Source organism: Coffea arabica, chromosome 9e (genome assembly GCF_036785885.1).
Source record: "Coffea arabica cultivar ET-39 chromosome 9e, Coffea Arabica ET-39 HiFi, whole genome shotgun sequence".
NCBI lineage: Eukaryota > Viridiplantae > Streptophyta > Magnoliopsida > Gentianales > Rubiaceae > Coffea > Coffea arabica.
In genome coordinates this window covers 41,436,184-41,449,412 of record NC_092327.1, presented here as the reverse complement: position 1 = coordinate 41,449,412, position 13,229 = coordinate 41,436,184, and the positions used below count along the sequence as shown (strand labels likewise).

The window sequence follows — 13,229 nt, the reverse complement described above, 5'->3', positions numbered from 1 at the left end:
AATAACCCTACTTAAAAATGATAATTTTGACGCTGTAGTAGTGTGAATTTTTATTTATTTTTTTGTTTAACCTTCAGTCGTAATTATACGTACACACATGTTCAAATTAACAAAAAAAAAATAAAAATCATGTGTAGGTGTTCTATCACTAATGCAAACGAGATCATGCATTATACATCAAAACTTACAAATGTATAAAATATTTTACTGCAACATCACTAGCATAGGAAACATTAATTGTTTCTAATTGGTTCCATGTATTGAAGTTGAAGATTCTAATCAAAAAAAGAAGAATAATGAGTGATAGTAAAAATAAAACCTTCCCAATTGTAATACTCATAAATTTGGTATACTAGTAGTTGTAATTAGATTTGGTTCTCAAGTTGCCTAAAGCTTCCATTGGTCTTTTTTTTTTTACACAAATGGACCTTTACATGTCCACCTTTGTGTTGAGCTTTGTCAAAATTCAAATGCTTTGGACTTTCTAACGCCTGCATCGATCCTAGATATATGCCTGGTCAAAATACCAAAAACCCTCTACTTTCTGAATGTCTTCATTCCGATTTTCCGACTTCTACGTACAACGCACACATGACGTACGCCGTGATGCACATTGTGAACTTGCAAAATTTTGAATTCTGTCGGCCCCAACAGTCCAATGTCGGACTTGTGATTACGGTCGGACGAATGTTTATGACTTTTACTCTTTTAGTAGTCAGAAGAAGAGATATTACGACGTAAGCTCATACGAACAAATCTTCAAATTTCAATCCCAAACGTGTTTGGGTAGAACCCTGCCACGGGGAGAAGACAATTATGAATCTAATTGTGGGTCCGTTAAAAAAATTTTTTTTTTTTTAGGTAATGAAAAGTTTAGATGAATTCGATTCCGATCATCATCACGAGTCAGAACATGCCTTCAAAATCATAGATATCTTACAGAAGTTCTTACAAATCGCCCATCAACACAGCCGTTACGTAGATAGTACAATTCAAACACGCGACCATTTGTGAGAGTACAACCTATTATTCATTACCAACTTGTGTTGTCAAAATTAAATGTTATCATTGCTTCTCTATGGTTAAATGTTTTTGAGTTCGGTTGTGGAATCTTAGACTAATGATAGACAACTCATTTTGGAAAAAACAATTGGGAGGGATGGGGATCTTCCACGTAGTTAGTTAGTTAGTTAATTTGTGATTGGATTAATTAATCTTGGCCCATCAATTTTCAGTCTTCGAATACCGATTTGGTGATGTTGAAGTTGCTTGTGGCTTGGATACACTTCATCATGCTGTTGCTCTTGGTCCGTTCAAAATTATTATTATTTTTTGGGTAATGAAAAGTTCGGATAGATTCGATTCCGATCATCACCACGAGTCAGAATGTGTCCTCGGAATCATAAATTTCTTACAGAAATTCTTATAAATTACCCATTAACACAGCTTTCATATGGACAGTGCAATTCAAACACACGACTCTTTGCGAGGATGTCGCCCGTCATTACTAGCTTGCGTTGACAAAACTATTGGGAGGGATGGGGATCTTCCACGTAGTTAGTTAGTCAGTTAATTTGTGATTGGATTAATTAATCTTGGCCCATCAATTTTCAGTCTTCGAATACGGATTTGGTGACGTTGAAGTTGCTTGTGGCTTGGATCATGCTGTTGGCGACTACATATACCGTACTTTTTGGTAAATGACAATAGTCCATCAACTAATATAGTTTTCTATCTCTTCATTTTCTTCCGAAAAGAGAAAATATCTTGGACCGGCTGAGCTGTATTGTCCCAAAAAAAAAAAAAATGCCCGTCAAAATTGAATCCTACACTCCATAAAGGCATAAACCCTTGGACTTTTTTTTTTTGATAATTATGGACCTTGGACTTCGATAAATCCAAGTCCCCAATATTTGGGCGCACTACCTGCGTCTACGTCCAAGCCCAAGATAATGGCTGCCCTAAACCTACTTGTAGAAATATGAAAGTTAACTACTACAAAACTTCACTAACACAGCCCATTAGGCCATTACTAACATTTTCAAGCTTGCAAATTATTAGGATAATCACTAAATTTTTTTCGAATCATCCAGTTTTGATCATTTAACTATCAAAAAAAGTCTGATTTTGACTACTAAACTATCTAAAGTTTAGATTTTGAATCTTTCCGTCAAATTTAATCATTAATTATGACCCTTGCTTTTATCATCGTACACTCAGAACCAACACGGTTAACGATTAAATCTAACGAAATGATCCAAAATCTAAACTTTTGATAGTTCAGTAAATAAAATCAGACTTTAATAGTTTGATAGCCGAAACTCGACGATTCTAAAAGCTTAGTGGGTATATTCATATAATTTGGCCTTTTCTAGTTGGCCAAGGCCCAAGGAGCAGAACCTAACTAGAGCCTTCTTGATCCGCTTAACCCGATCCGTCTTTTTTTTTTGGGGGCCAGCGACGTCGTCTCTTCTTCTCAATTCCCCTGTCTGTTCTCTAGTTGTTCGCTGCAGATTTCTCGATTAACTTGTTTTCAAGTTTTAACTCTAACTATTGGGTTCTAGTTCCAAATTCATGTGGAAATAAAATCAGGGAAAAAAAAAAGGAGAGGAAGAGAAATGGCATTTTGGACGCGAGTCAGGCGATCTCAAATCGATACCAAATTGTGGAACCAATTCTCAAGGTCCTATCTTCAGATTCACAGTCCCATTTCAGCCAATCGTACCAAGATTTCAGTTTTATACTCTCCGAGCTCACCTGGCCACACACCTCTACTCGACTTGCCTACCAATGTCAGATGCTTCGCTGCTCCGGTTCAGGTGACTACTCGTCTCTGAATTTTGTTTGAATAAGAATCTACTTTGACAATTTAGTTGATGGAGCAATGTCTGGGCAATTGCAGTTCATGAAAAAGAAGGAAGAGAAGCACGCCGACGGGCCGAGATTGAATGAGCAAGTCACCGCTGATGTTATTCGACTCGTCACTGAAGAAGGTGACAGCAACTAGATACACCCAAAACAAATTGTGCTCACTTTCTGAATTTTGACATGTCCTGCATTATTCACTTTAGCATCGAAATTTGTTCCAGTTCGAATGGTAATATGGAGGAAATTATACGTTGTGTCTTCTTGTCTGTTTACATGGCACCATGGTGCTTCTGCATTTAGTTACCCCTGACGAGGATCATCTCTCGTCTTCTTAATCATTCTATTTCTATTTGCCTTTCAATAACTCAGTTGTCGATTTTTGAAGACTAGAATTTAGGGGTCCCAGGGAAAAAAAAGGGGAAGAAGAAGCTGGCTACAGGCTTTAAAAGCTGAGGCTCGATCTGTTAAACATTATCCATGTTAGGGAAGTTTCATAGGCTTGACCAAAATTTCAAGCGAGACCTGAACCTCCGCGTTAGATGTCTTTTGGCATGGCTTTGTTTTGATTGGTTTCTATGGATTCTAAGGAAGAGGCCTCATTTTAAATTGATTTCATTTTGTGGGTGAGTCTGCTCTAATTGTTTACTTAAACTCGTTTATATTCATAGGCCACTCTGTTGTATCAAGGTATGAAGCACTAAAGCGTGCGAGGAGTTTGGAGCTTGATTTGGTGGAGGTAAATCTTTTTCACCTCAATCTTGATATTTGTTGTTACAACATGTTGTCTTGATATTTGTTGTTACGACATGTTGTGGCCTTCCTATACATCAGAGCATGTGGCAGCTTGTTAATAACCAAGCAGATACTGCTAATGTAGAGCGGGGGCCATAAGGTTAGTTTAGTCTGAGGAATATTGAGCTAAACCTTTGGAATTTGAGAGATAGTTTATTTATTTGGTAGGAAAGGGAGTTCCTTGCACTGACCAAAAAAAAAAAAGATAACCAGAACAACAAATTCGAGCTTAAGTGCTTGATTTTACAAAACGGGGCAAACAGGATGCCCTATAATCATTCTCAACTAATTTCGAAATGGCTGCAGGCTGCTCATTGAAAACCTTGAGTCCTTATTCTTCAGCTTCTGCACCCATTTTTGCCAAAGGATCTGCACGGCAGTTTGCTTCTCTGAATACATGCTTAACAGTGGTTGTGAGGAAGGTTCTCATGATAGTCCTGCAGTCATTAATAATAGGATAGTAAGAACAAGAATCACAATTATCTTTAGAGATCTTTTGAACTAGCACACTAGCATCCAGCTCAATATGAATATTCTGTATGCTAAGGGATTTTGCCAGCGGAAGCCCATTCCAGATTTCTACTAAACCCACTTATCCATTCCCTAAATGATTTCGTATGATTCCTCCTGGCCCTACTGGCCCAGGGTTACCAAATGAAGCTCCATCACTGTTTAGTTTGAATGCATGAGGTGGGCGTGGTTCCCAAGCAACCAAGACAAGGTCTTGTATCTGGTGGTTTTCCTGCTCAAAGGACCTATGCTTAGGAATTCTGTTGCTCTAACAATTGTAGCTATGTACAAGTTTATTTGGGGGGGGGGGGGTTGAGGTTTGAAGATAGTCCTGTTTCTATCCTTCCAAAGCATCCAGCAGCCAAATTCTGCCATGGTTCCCCAGGGAATCCCATAATAGGGTGAATGGTCTGGCATACAGCATACTTTCTTTAGCCAAGAGCATAAATTCTGACCAGCAAAGGGCAAAAGTTCCAAGGGACAGCAAGTCTTTTCCATAAGATTTTGGCCTTAGGACAGAAAATCAGATTATGTTAGGTGTCCTCTCTGTTGTGATCACACAGTGGGCAGCATTCTTCCTGGACAATGGATTTTTCGAGTAGATTGCTTTTTGTTGGGAGTTTATCTTGGCACGCAATCCATAAGAAATGTCTTACTCAATTGCTAGCCATCACTTTCCATATCCAGTCCCTTTCTGAACTATCATCAGCAGTGTTATTCGAGCAAATTAATTCAACTGCTGTCTTCAGACTGAACTGACCACTTGGGGTAAATTGCCACTTCAAGGAATCTTCTGCAGGAGAGGTGGTCTGTCTAGGAATGGTCTTGATAACCATAATTACAAGCTCTGGTAGTATGACAGAAATTTTGTTGAGGTTCGAAGAATCTCTCTCTCCAAATATCTGAGCGACCACCATAGTGTCTTCCCCTTCAGTGACAGGGCCGGAAATGAGATGTCAGAGAGGTCCTAGTCCCGTCCAATCATCAAGCCATATTCTCACAGTATTGCCATTCTTAATTGTCCAATTTTTTCCTCTATTATAGAGATCAACACCTAGCTTCAAAACACTTTTTGTTAATTGACCCCTGCTTCTCATTCAGGGTGAGTTTTCTCTGGTGGTTAGAACGTTCAAAATCTGAGCCGAAGGTTGGTCCTTTTGACGTCTTAATCTCCAGCAGAGGCCAGCCATAGCAGCCTTATTCACATCAGCAGTCTTGCGAATTCCTAGTCCGCCTTGACAAAGAGGGGTAGCTACAGCATCCCATTTAACTAAATGAAGCTTTTTCTTATCCGTGGTGGAGCCCCATAGGAAGTCTCTTTGTATCTTGTCAATAGTATCACAAGTGGACTTAGGTAAAGGAGCACAATGTGCATAAAAGGAAGACATGACAGAAGAAACTTGTTGAATGATAGCTTTTCTTCCAGCAAAGGAAATAAGATTTGCCTTACAGCCAGCTAGCTTTTGTCTAATTTTGTCTACCAGGAAAGCATGATTTTGTGGAGAGATTCTGGTATGGGAAAGAGGCATTCCTAGGTATTTCTCTAGATCATCTATGCTGTGCACGCCTAAGAAAGAAGAGATTTTGGTCGGTTTGGAAGGATCAGTGTTTTTGGAGAAGAAGACTTTTGATTTCTCAAGGCTGATGGTGAGACCAGAGCGCAGACAAAAATTATCCAAAATGGATTTGACCTCAGAGATAGAAGAGTTACGACAGCTAGACAAAAGGATTATATCATCTGCAAACATACAATGGGAAATAGCAAGCCCCCCCCCCCCCCAACCCACCCACCTATTTTTAAAGCTTCCCAACTCCCCTGTTGGAGTGCCTGCTCAATACTGAAAGAAAGGTACTCCATACGTAAAAGAAAGATATATGGGGAAATAGGGTCCCCCTGTCTAATACCTCTTGAGGGAAGAATCCAATCAGTAGGAGTGCCATCAATGAGGATGGCCACTCTGCTGGAGGAAATGCACTTCATTATAACAGAGCATAAGGTAGGAGGGAAGTCAAAGTGATGCGGGGCTTTGATAAAACACCATTCCAACTTATCATAAGCCTTTTCCAGATCAATTTTCAAAGCACAGAAGGCATTCCTGCATTTCTTTTTGTTTAAGCAGTGTGTGGCTTCTTGGACAATAAAAATGTTATCTGAGCCTCTTCTGCCAGGTATGAATCTGGTTTAGGTAGGAGAAATAATGGAATCCATGAGGGGCCTGATTCTGTTGACTAGAAGTTTGGATAACACCTTGTAAGGGGTGTTGCAAAGGCTGATGGGCCTGTACTGTTGGATATTCTCCAGATCACTGATCTTAGGAATAAGGCAAATATAGGTTTCATTGGCTCCCTCAGGCAAATTGGAGGAAACAAAAGATTCTTTGACTAGCTTATAAATAGAGCCCTTGATTCAGTCCAGAAAGATTGAAAGAAAGCAGGAGGTAAGCAGAAAGATTGAAAGATTCATGGGTTTCAGGTCCATGATGGCCTAATCTATTTCCTGAGGAGAGGGAACTCTACCCAGTTGCAATTTTGTACTAGCGTCTTGAATTCTCCTCATGACAGGAAACCCATCGGGTTCCCTAAAGGAACAAACCATATCTGTAGAAAAGAGCTTCTGGTAGTAGAGACAGATATGGTCCCTAAGCTGACTCTGATCAGAAATCCAATTTCCAGCAAGGGTTCTGAGTGTGTGAATACTGTTCCTTTTTCTCCTTTGAATAGTAGCAGCTTGGAGAAATTTTGTGTTTAAATCATTCCAGATCACTTGGTTAAGTCTAGACTTCATACACCAGAGCTCCTTTTCTTGGATAAGGACCAAATTATACTCACTCAGAGGTTGGGCTTCAAGGTCAACAAGGTGATGGGAGATGTCATTCTGCTGCCTCTGTTGGATACTCCAGATTCTGGCCAGCAGAATCCTTTTTTCCTTGAAGATATTTTTAAAAGTGGTTTCACTCCAAATTTGGACAGAGTCAGTAAACTTAACAATAGAAAGCATCAAGCTATTATTATCACCCCAAGATTGTTGAACTACCTCTTTTAAGGAAGGTTCAGCCAACCAAAATTTTTCAAATCTAAAAATTTTCATACATCTAACAGGAAGGAAGAGATTGACTAAAATCAGGCAGTGGTCCAATCTAGTTCTAGGTAAATGAATAACTGAGTCTGGGAACAGGGAGTTCCAGTAAGGATTTCCGAACACTATCTATTCTCTCAAGAATCAAACCCTTATTAAAACGTTTATTAAGCCAAGAAAATCTAGGGCCAGAGTAGCCAATGTCTAGCAAATTACAAAAGTCCAGACAGCTTTGAAAGACTGTAGCATGATTTTGATTGATGGGGTTGCCCCCTAACTTTTCCAAATTGGATAACTTTTCATTAAAATCTCCCAGACACAACTAGGGAAGGGAGTTCTGGGAGGCTACATGTTTTAGATTCTCCCACAGAATGACCCTATTATTATAGTTTGGGCTAGCATACACAGCTGAAAGAAACCAAGAGGGAGTATCCGAGGATACTTGCACTAGACCATGAATTTCTTGTTCTGTTTTACTGATGATGTTGACCCGAACTTCGTTAGGATGCCATAAGAGGTAGAGACCTCCTCTCCTTCCAACTGAGTCCACAATCTTGTACCCACTAAAGGGTAGGCTCACATACATGTTCACAGCTGCTTGTCCTCCTATCTTAGTTTCTACAACTATGACTACATCTGGGTTGTGGATGTCATAGAGATCCAAAAAGTGATCCCTGAATGTGGTGCTTCCAGCCCCATGCACATTCCCAGTGATGATCTTCATTTGGCTAAACTTCCTGATCAGATTGAACCCTGGCACATGCATCGCCTGTCTATGTATTCGTCTCCCTACATTCCACATTCTGGCCACTCTCCTCTGCCTTCCTGGGTCTCGATGTTCCTCCAGAAGTGGCCAAGCTCTCATCACAAAGTCCATGTGGTGTCCCACCTCTTCTCTGTCTATTTTGATCCTTAGTTCTGCTCCTATTATACCGGGGGCAGGGAAAATGAACCTCCCGGCTGCTTCTTGCCAGTCTATACCCAAGATTAAAAGGAAGAGAGAAAGAGACTCTCCTACCCATCTTCTTCGTGGGTGATAGTTTGACCCCAATTGTGTCGCGATAAGGCATGGCGTTGCCTTCTCCAATTGCTGATTGGCAGTCTTCCACTCCATCTCTTCTGCCTTCTACCCTCTGCAGCAGATTTGGATCCTCCTGCACTTGTCCATTCTTGTTGAACGGATCCAGATCCTCCATGATGTCCAAGCAAGTGCTGGTTGCCCAGAGATGCAACATCCTCAGAATGTCTCGAGTTTACTTCTCTGGGGTTTGTCCTGAGTCCACACAGAGCCCTTTCCCGTAGATAGTTGGGAGCCCACAGATCCTGAGAGATAGTTTATACATCAAGTAAAATTGGTTATGTGCCTGTCTGTACCTTTGTCTCAAAAAGGATATAGAGCTTCGATAGGCTAATGTTAGCAGTTGTTTTAATTAAAGGCACTAGTTTCTAAATGAGGTTCAGTAAATATGTAATTGAATCAAGGCCTACCCTAGGTCTGTTGCTTTTGAACACTACAAGCTCCTAAAAAAGCAATATCCTTCTTAGTTTCTCAGGTCCATAAGCATATGGTTTAATTGGTCCTTTCTTCTTGTGGGTTTGCATATGTGTGTGAGAGAGAGAGGTAGAGAGAGAGAGACATATGGCTCTTAATCTAATCTATGTTCTTGTTTTTTTTCCCCCCCTTTGGCTGGGGGATGGGGTGCTTCTTCAGGTTCAACGAAATGCCAAGCCTCCTGTGTGCAAACTTATGGACTACTACAAAGAAAAATATAAAAAAGAGTTACAGGAAAAAGAACGCTCCAAACAAAGGGTACGGTACCTTTTTACTTGAACCTTTGCCTTTTTCAAGGGGTTGAATTGGATCATTTCACTGAATAACTCGACATTTTTGTCCTTTATTGAGGATTTTACTGCAGCTATCTTTTTATTGTTTGTGGATCTCATTTTTTTGCTCGTGTTTAGGTTCCTAATGATAGTAGCGTGATTTATATTTGAAATGCACTGTAGTCATGTGGATTTTACTGCAGCACGATCCTAAGTAGTTTACCAAGATTACTGTTTCATACAACTTCCTAGTTTATTGCTTTATTTGACACAGTTCTTGTGCATTTGGGCCTATATGGTTGATATTGCATAGAGATATGTGATGAGAAGTCAAAACATGCTTATGCATGCATGTGAATTATGAAGTTACATAATTTTCCTGCTTGGATATTTCAGACATGTCGGTTCACTAATTCTTGTAGTATGTGAGATTATGAATTAATGATATAGTGCCTTTTCTCTTCTTTTTAATCTGGGGCCAAGTTTAATCTTTTTGGTCTATTTAACACAGTCTAAAGTTAGTTTACGCAACGGAGGCTGCAAAGAAGTTCGATTTGCTGCTAAAATTGTAAGTGTTTTATTACTTGCCTTTCTGGACACCAGTAAGTCTTATTGCAGTTGATATTTTTACCATTGTTTTGGTTTAGTGCTTGTGGGAGCCCTCAATCTATCAATAATTCTTGTCCACTTCTTGTGAAATTTTATCTGAAAAAATTTATAGGGCCTATTTTATATCTGTTGTTGCATACAAAGTGTCCCCTTTTAGTCGTCAAAATTGTATCTGGTGATTGCTGCATGATTGTATATGCCTATTGCCTTTTCAGACTGCGATTCTTTTTCAGAGTTATTTCAGCAAAATCAACAAGACAGTGGCTTGAGTTCTGATGCTTAATTTGGATCCCACGGATACTATGACAGTATTTTTTTACCCCCTTTTCTTTTCCCTTTCCAGACACCCAATGACTTACAAATTAAAGCGGACATGGCAAAGAGACTAATGGAGAGCGGTTATCGTGTCAAGGTATTGTCCTTCTTCCTTGTTATAGTTTAGAGCTAATGGTTTTCCCTGGAATGAGCTAACGGAGTATTTTATCAAGCCTATACTAACGGAGCGATTGCATCATCAAGTGTGTCAGAATACCTGATTGTTATTGGAAATTGTGCTAGTTTTATATATAAACTTGGAAATAAGACTGAATCATTAGTTTCGTTCTGACACTTTGACACTTGCAAAATGCCCATTTGCTTAAAATCTTCTTTTCTACTGGAATTGGTTTATATTTCACTTGGAAAATATTTTTCATGTTTCCTTTTTTTTTACCAGTGTGTAGCTATTGGTAATGTGGATAAGGGTGAGGACTCTGCAACATTGTTTTCTCGATTCTCTGCTTTGGTAAGTATACTTCGTAATTTCGTGGCCCTGCCCAAACCTCTTTTACTTTTTGATTTTGGCAATAACACTTTGATATTTAGATTGAAGATATAGCTGTTGTTGAAACTGATACCCGAGTGGAGGAAAAGGATCAGGCACATGTTATTATGAGGCATGTTAAGTATGGTCCATTAAAAAAAGGCTCATTAAAGAGAGCATCTATGGACAAGAAAGCAGCAAGTGCTAGTGTTCAAGAGGTGGGAGGTGATGATGACGTTCTTTCTGAAGAAAGAGATGATGTTGAGCAAAAGGAAATATCTGGCTGGACAACAGCTAATGCAGATGATGATTTTGATGAACTTTTTGACCTCAACGACAATGCAGATGGGGTTTCTAAGAGTTCAAGGAGTGAGAAATTCTCAATTGCACGTGAACCATCGAGCTCATCAGAAGGTGGTTCTTCACATTATCCACGACCTGGTGGGAGAGACACATTGCAGTCAGGATCCCAGTTTCCTGATAGGGTGAGGCAACCACCATTGAATATGAATGCATCGCCCCAAAGAAGAGAAACTGAAGGTGTCAATCGTGCGTATCCTGCATCTACAAACTCCAGGAACCACGGACAAAATTTTGCTCCAGATAATCCTGATCCCCAGGGCCCAAGTTATGGTGTCTTCAGAGCTCGACAAGGCAATGACGCTCATGGGAAGCAGAATGCACCAGCAGAAGTTAATAGATACAAGCAGAGGAATGCACCTGATAGCAGGAGGAATTCCAGCCCTCCAAGGGCGGCCGGGCATCAGAATGGACCCATGTCTGACTTCAAATTTGGCAGGGAGCAAGCTGTTAATAGGGATGAGCAAGGTAGATGGGGTGTATTTAGTGGGGAAAGCACAAACGTGATACCAAACCGGACTTTTGATGGCCAAGCTAAGGTGCAAAGATGAAGCCTCGTGGATCACTTGGTATGCAATAATCACTATATATATATATATATATATATATATATTCATCAGGCCTGGTTTCTGTTCAGCAGCTCATGAGAAATTTCCGGTTTTATGCTGGAAATTTGTTCATCCTTCTCGCAAGGGAGAAACAACACGTTTTTGTGTTTGCTCTGCAACATTCCTCCTGTCTGAAAGGAACGTATTAGCATTTTACTGACAGGTGAAGCAAGCAATCAGAAGGTCGATCTGGTCCTAATTTCCTCTTTTGTTGGCTTCCAGTACAAAATAGCTCAATAACTTAAATTAATGGTTTAAACTGTTGAAAACAGCAAAGGAAGCCCGAAAACTATACAAAGTGTTTAAAACTCCGCTAGAGAAGACTGCTCGCTGAGCAGGTAGAGTAAACCCGGAACCATTAACCAATTACCCAACACCTCCATTTCCGACTTTGGGTTGTTATCACAGTTTCGGCCGCCTTCGCACTCTCGACCTTGGGTTGTTATTTTATTTTGTACTCTGAGTTTCTCGGTTTAAAATTCTCGAGCAAATTACTTGGGTAGTTATCATTGAACTTTTTGAATTGTCAAGATTTGGTTCCTTAATTAATTATTAATAATATATAGTCAACATTTGGTCCCTTAATTATTCATAGTATGTTTTTACTTACTGAACAATCAAATGCGTAAATTTTGCACCATTTTATCTGATTTTATCGTTAATTCTAACGAATCTAAGGGTTCATATGATTTGCAAGACATACTACTGTTAGTTAGATCTGACAAAATTAGATAGAAGGGGCCAAAATTTATACTCTTAATAATTTAATGGGTAAAAATATATTATTAATAGTTGAGTAGTGAAAAACTGGACATCCCTTATCAGTGTGTGGCCAGCTATCTCTTGAGCACAGGTTTAGGTTTGGCCTCAATGGGAAAAAATGGAGCGCCTAACAATGCATCTTCACAGACCAAGAATTACGAGATCACCCCTTTCATTTTTGGGTGACGGAGTGATTGTATTATTCGAGTCTTTTTTTTCATGTCTTTTGGGGGGGTTTGGAGAAAGCTGCAATCAATAGGATTTCCCTAATCCTCCCTTCCCGAAAGGAAGAGCGTGAAATTCTTTTCCCTCCCGCAGGAACCGAGAGATTGGATCTAGCCATAAGAAGAATGCTTGGTATAAATAGACTATGGGGAAAGTTTAGTAGTTACCCGTTAATTGTCCTCAATCCCATTTGTCCAAATTTGAACCCATGACACGCTCATTTGTTAAATTCATATATATTACTCTTTATCACATTCAAAAAGGTTTGTTGTACATTTGCAAGTTGTAGTTGTAACAAGAAAAAGGATTTCATTCTTTTCTATCTATTGGTTTTTTTTTGTTCCTTTTATTTTTTATATACCAAAGACTAGAGGTACCTCGACTCTGCAAGGCACAGCCAGGACCCCCTAGAAACTTAGTTGAATACATAATAACAAATCATTTTGGTACATAATGAATAGAGATATTAGAGAAAATTGAGTATAAAAATAATTAAAAATTTGTTGTGAAGAAAAATTCCAATAATCAAGTTAGCCCCCTATTTTTTTGTGATTTGAACAAAGATTTTTTAACTAGTATTACGTGCATATAATGGTACCAAAAAAGAAGAGAAAACAAATCCATTATGAGTGCATTGTCGGTTTAATAACAACATAATTTTAGTTGTAACAAAACAAAAAACAATCATATTATTTCTAGCACTTTAATAAACAGAAAAAGTTTAAAAAACCACCAAAACATGTTACAGTTTTCAACATCAATAAAAACATATAAACGTGCACATTTTTCTTTC

At 39.2% G+C, this 13,229-nt stretch overlaps 1 protein-coding gene across 1 annotated transcript; it reads left to right on the top strand.

Annotated features, from left to right (window-relative positions):
• The first annotated feature begins 2,445 nt into the window (after positions 1-2,445).
• On the top strand, positions 2,446-12,034 carry LOC140014752 (translation initiation factor IF3-1, mitochondrial-like). Its single transcript, XM_072065976.1, has 8 exons — positions 2,446-2,819; positions 2,903-2,993; positions 3,537-3,604; positions 8,958-9,056; positions 9,582-9,638; positions 10,023-10,091; positions 10,395-10,463; positions 10,544-12,034. The coding sequence occupies exons 1-8, from the start codon at positions 2,619-2,621 to the stop codon at positions 11,390-11,392; spliced, it is 1,503 nt and encodes a 500-aa protein (XP_071922077.1). The 5' UTR covers positions 2,446-2,618; the 3' UTR covers positions 11,393-12,034.
• Positions 12,035-13,229: the final 1,195 nt, after the last annotated feature.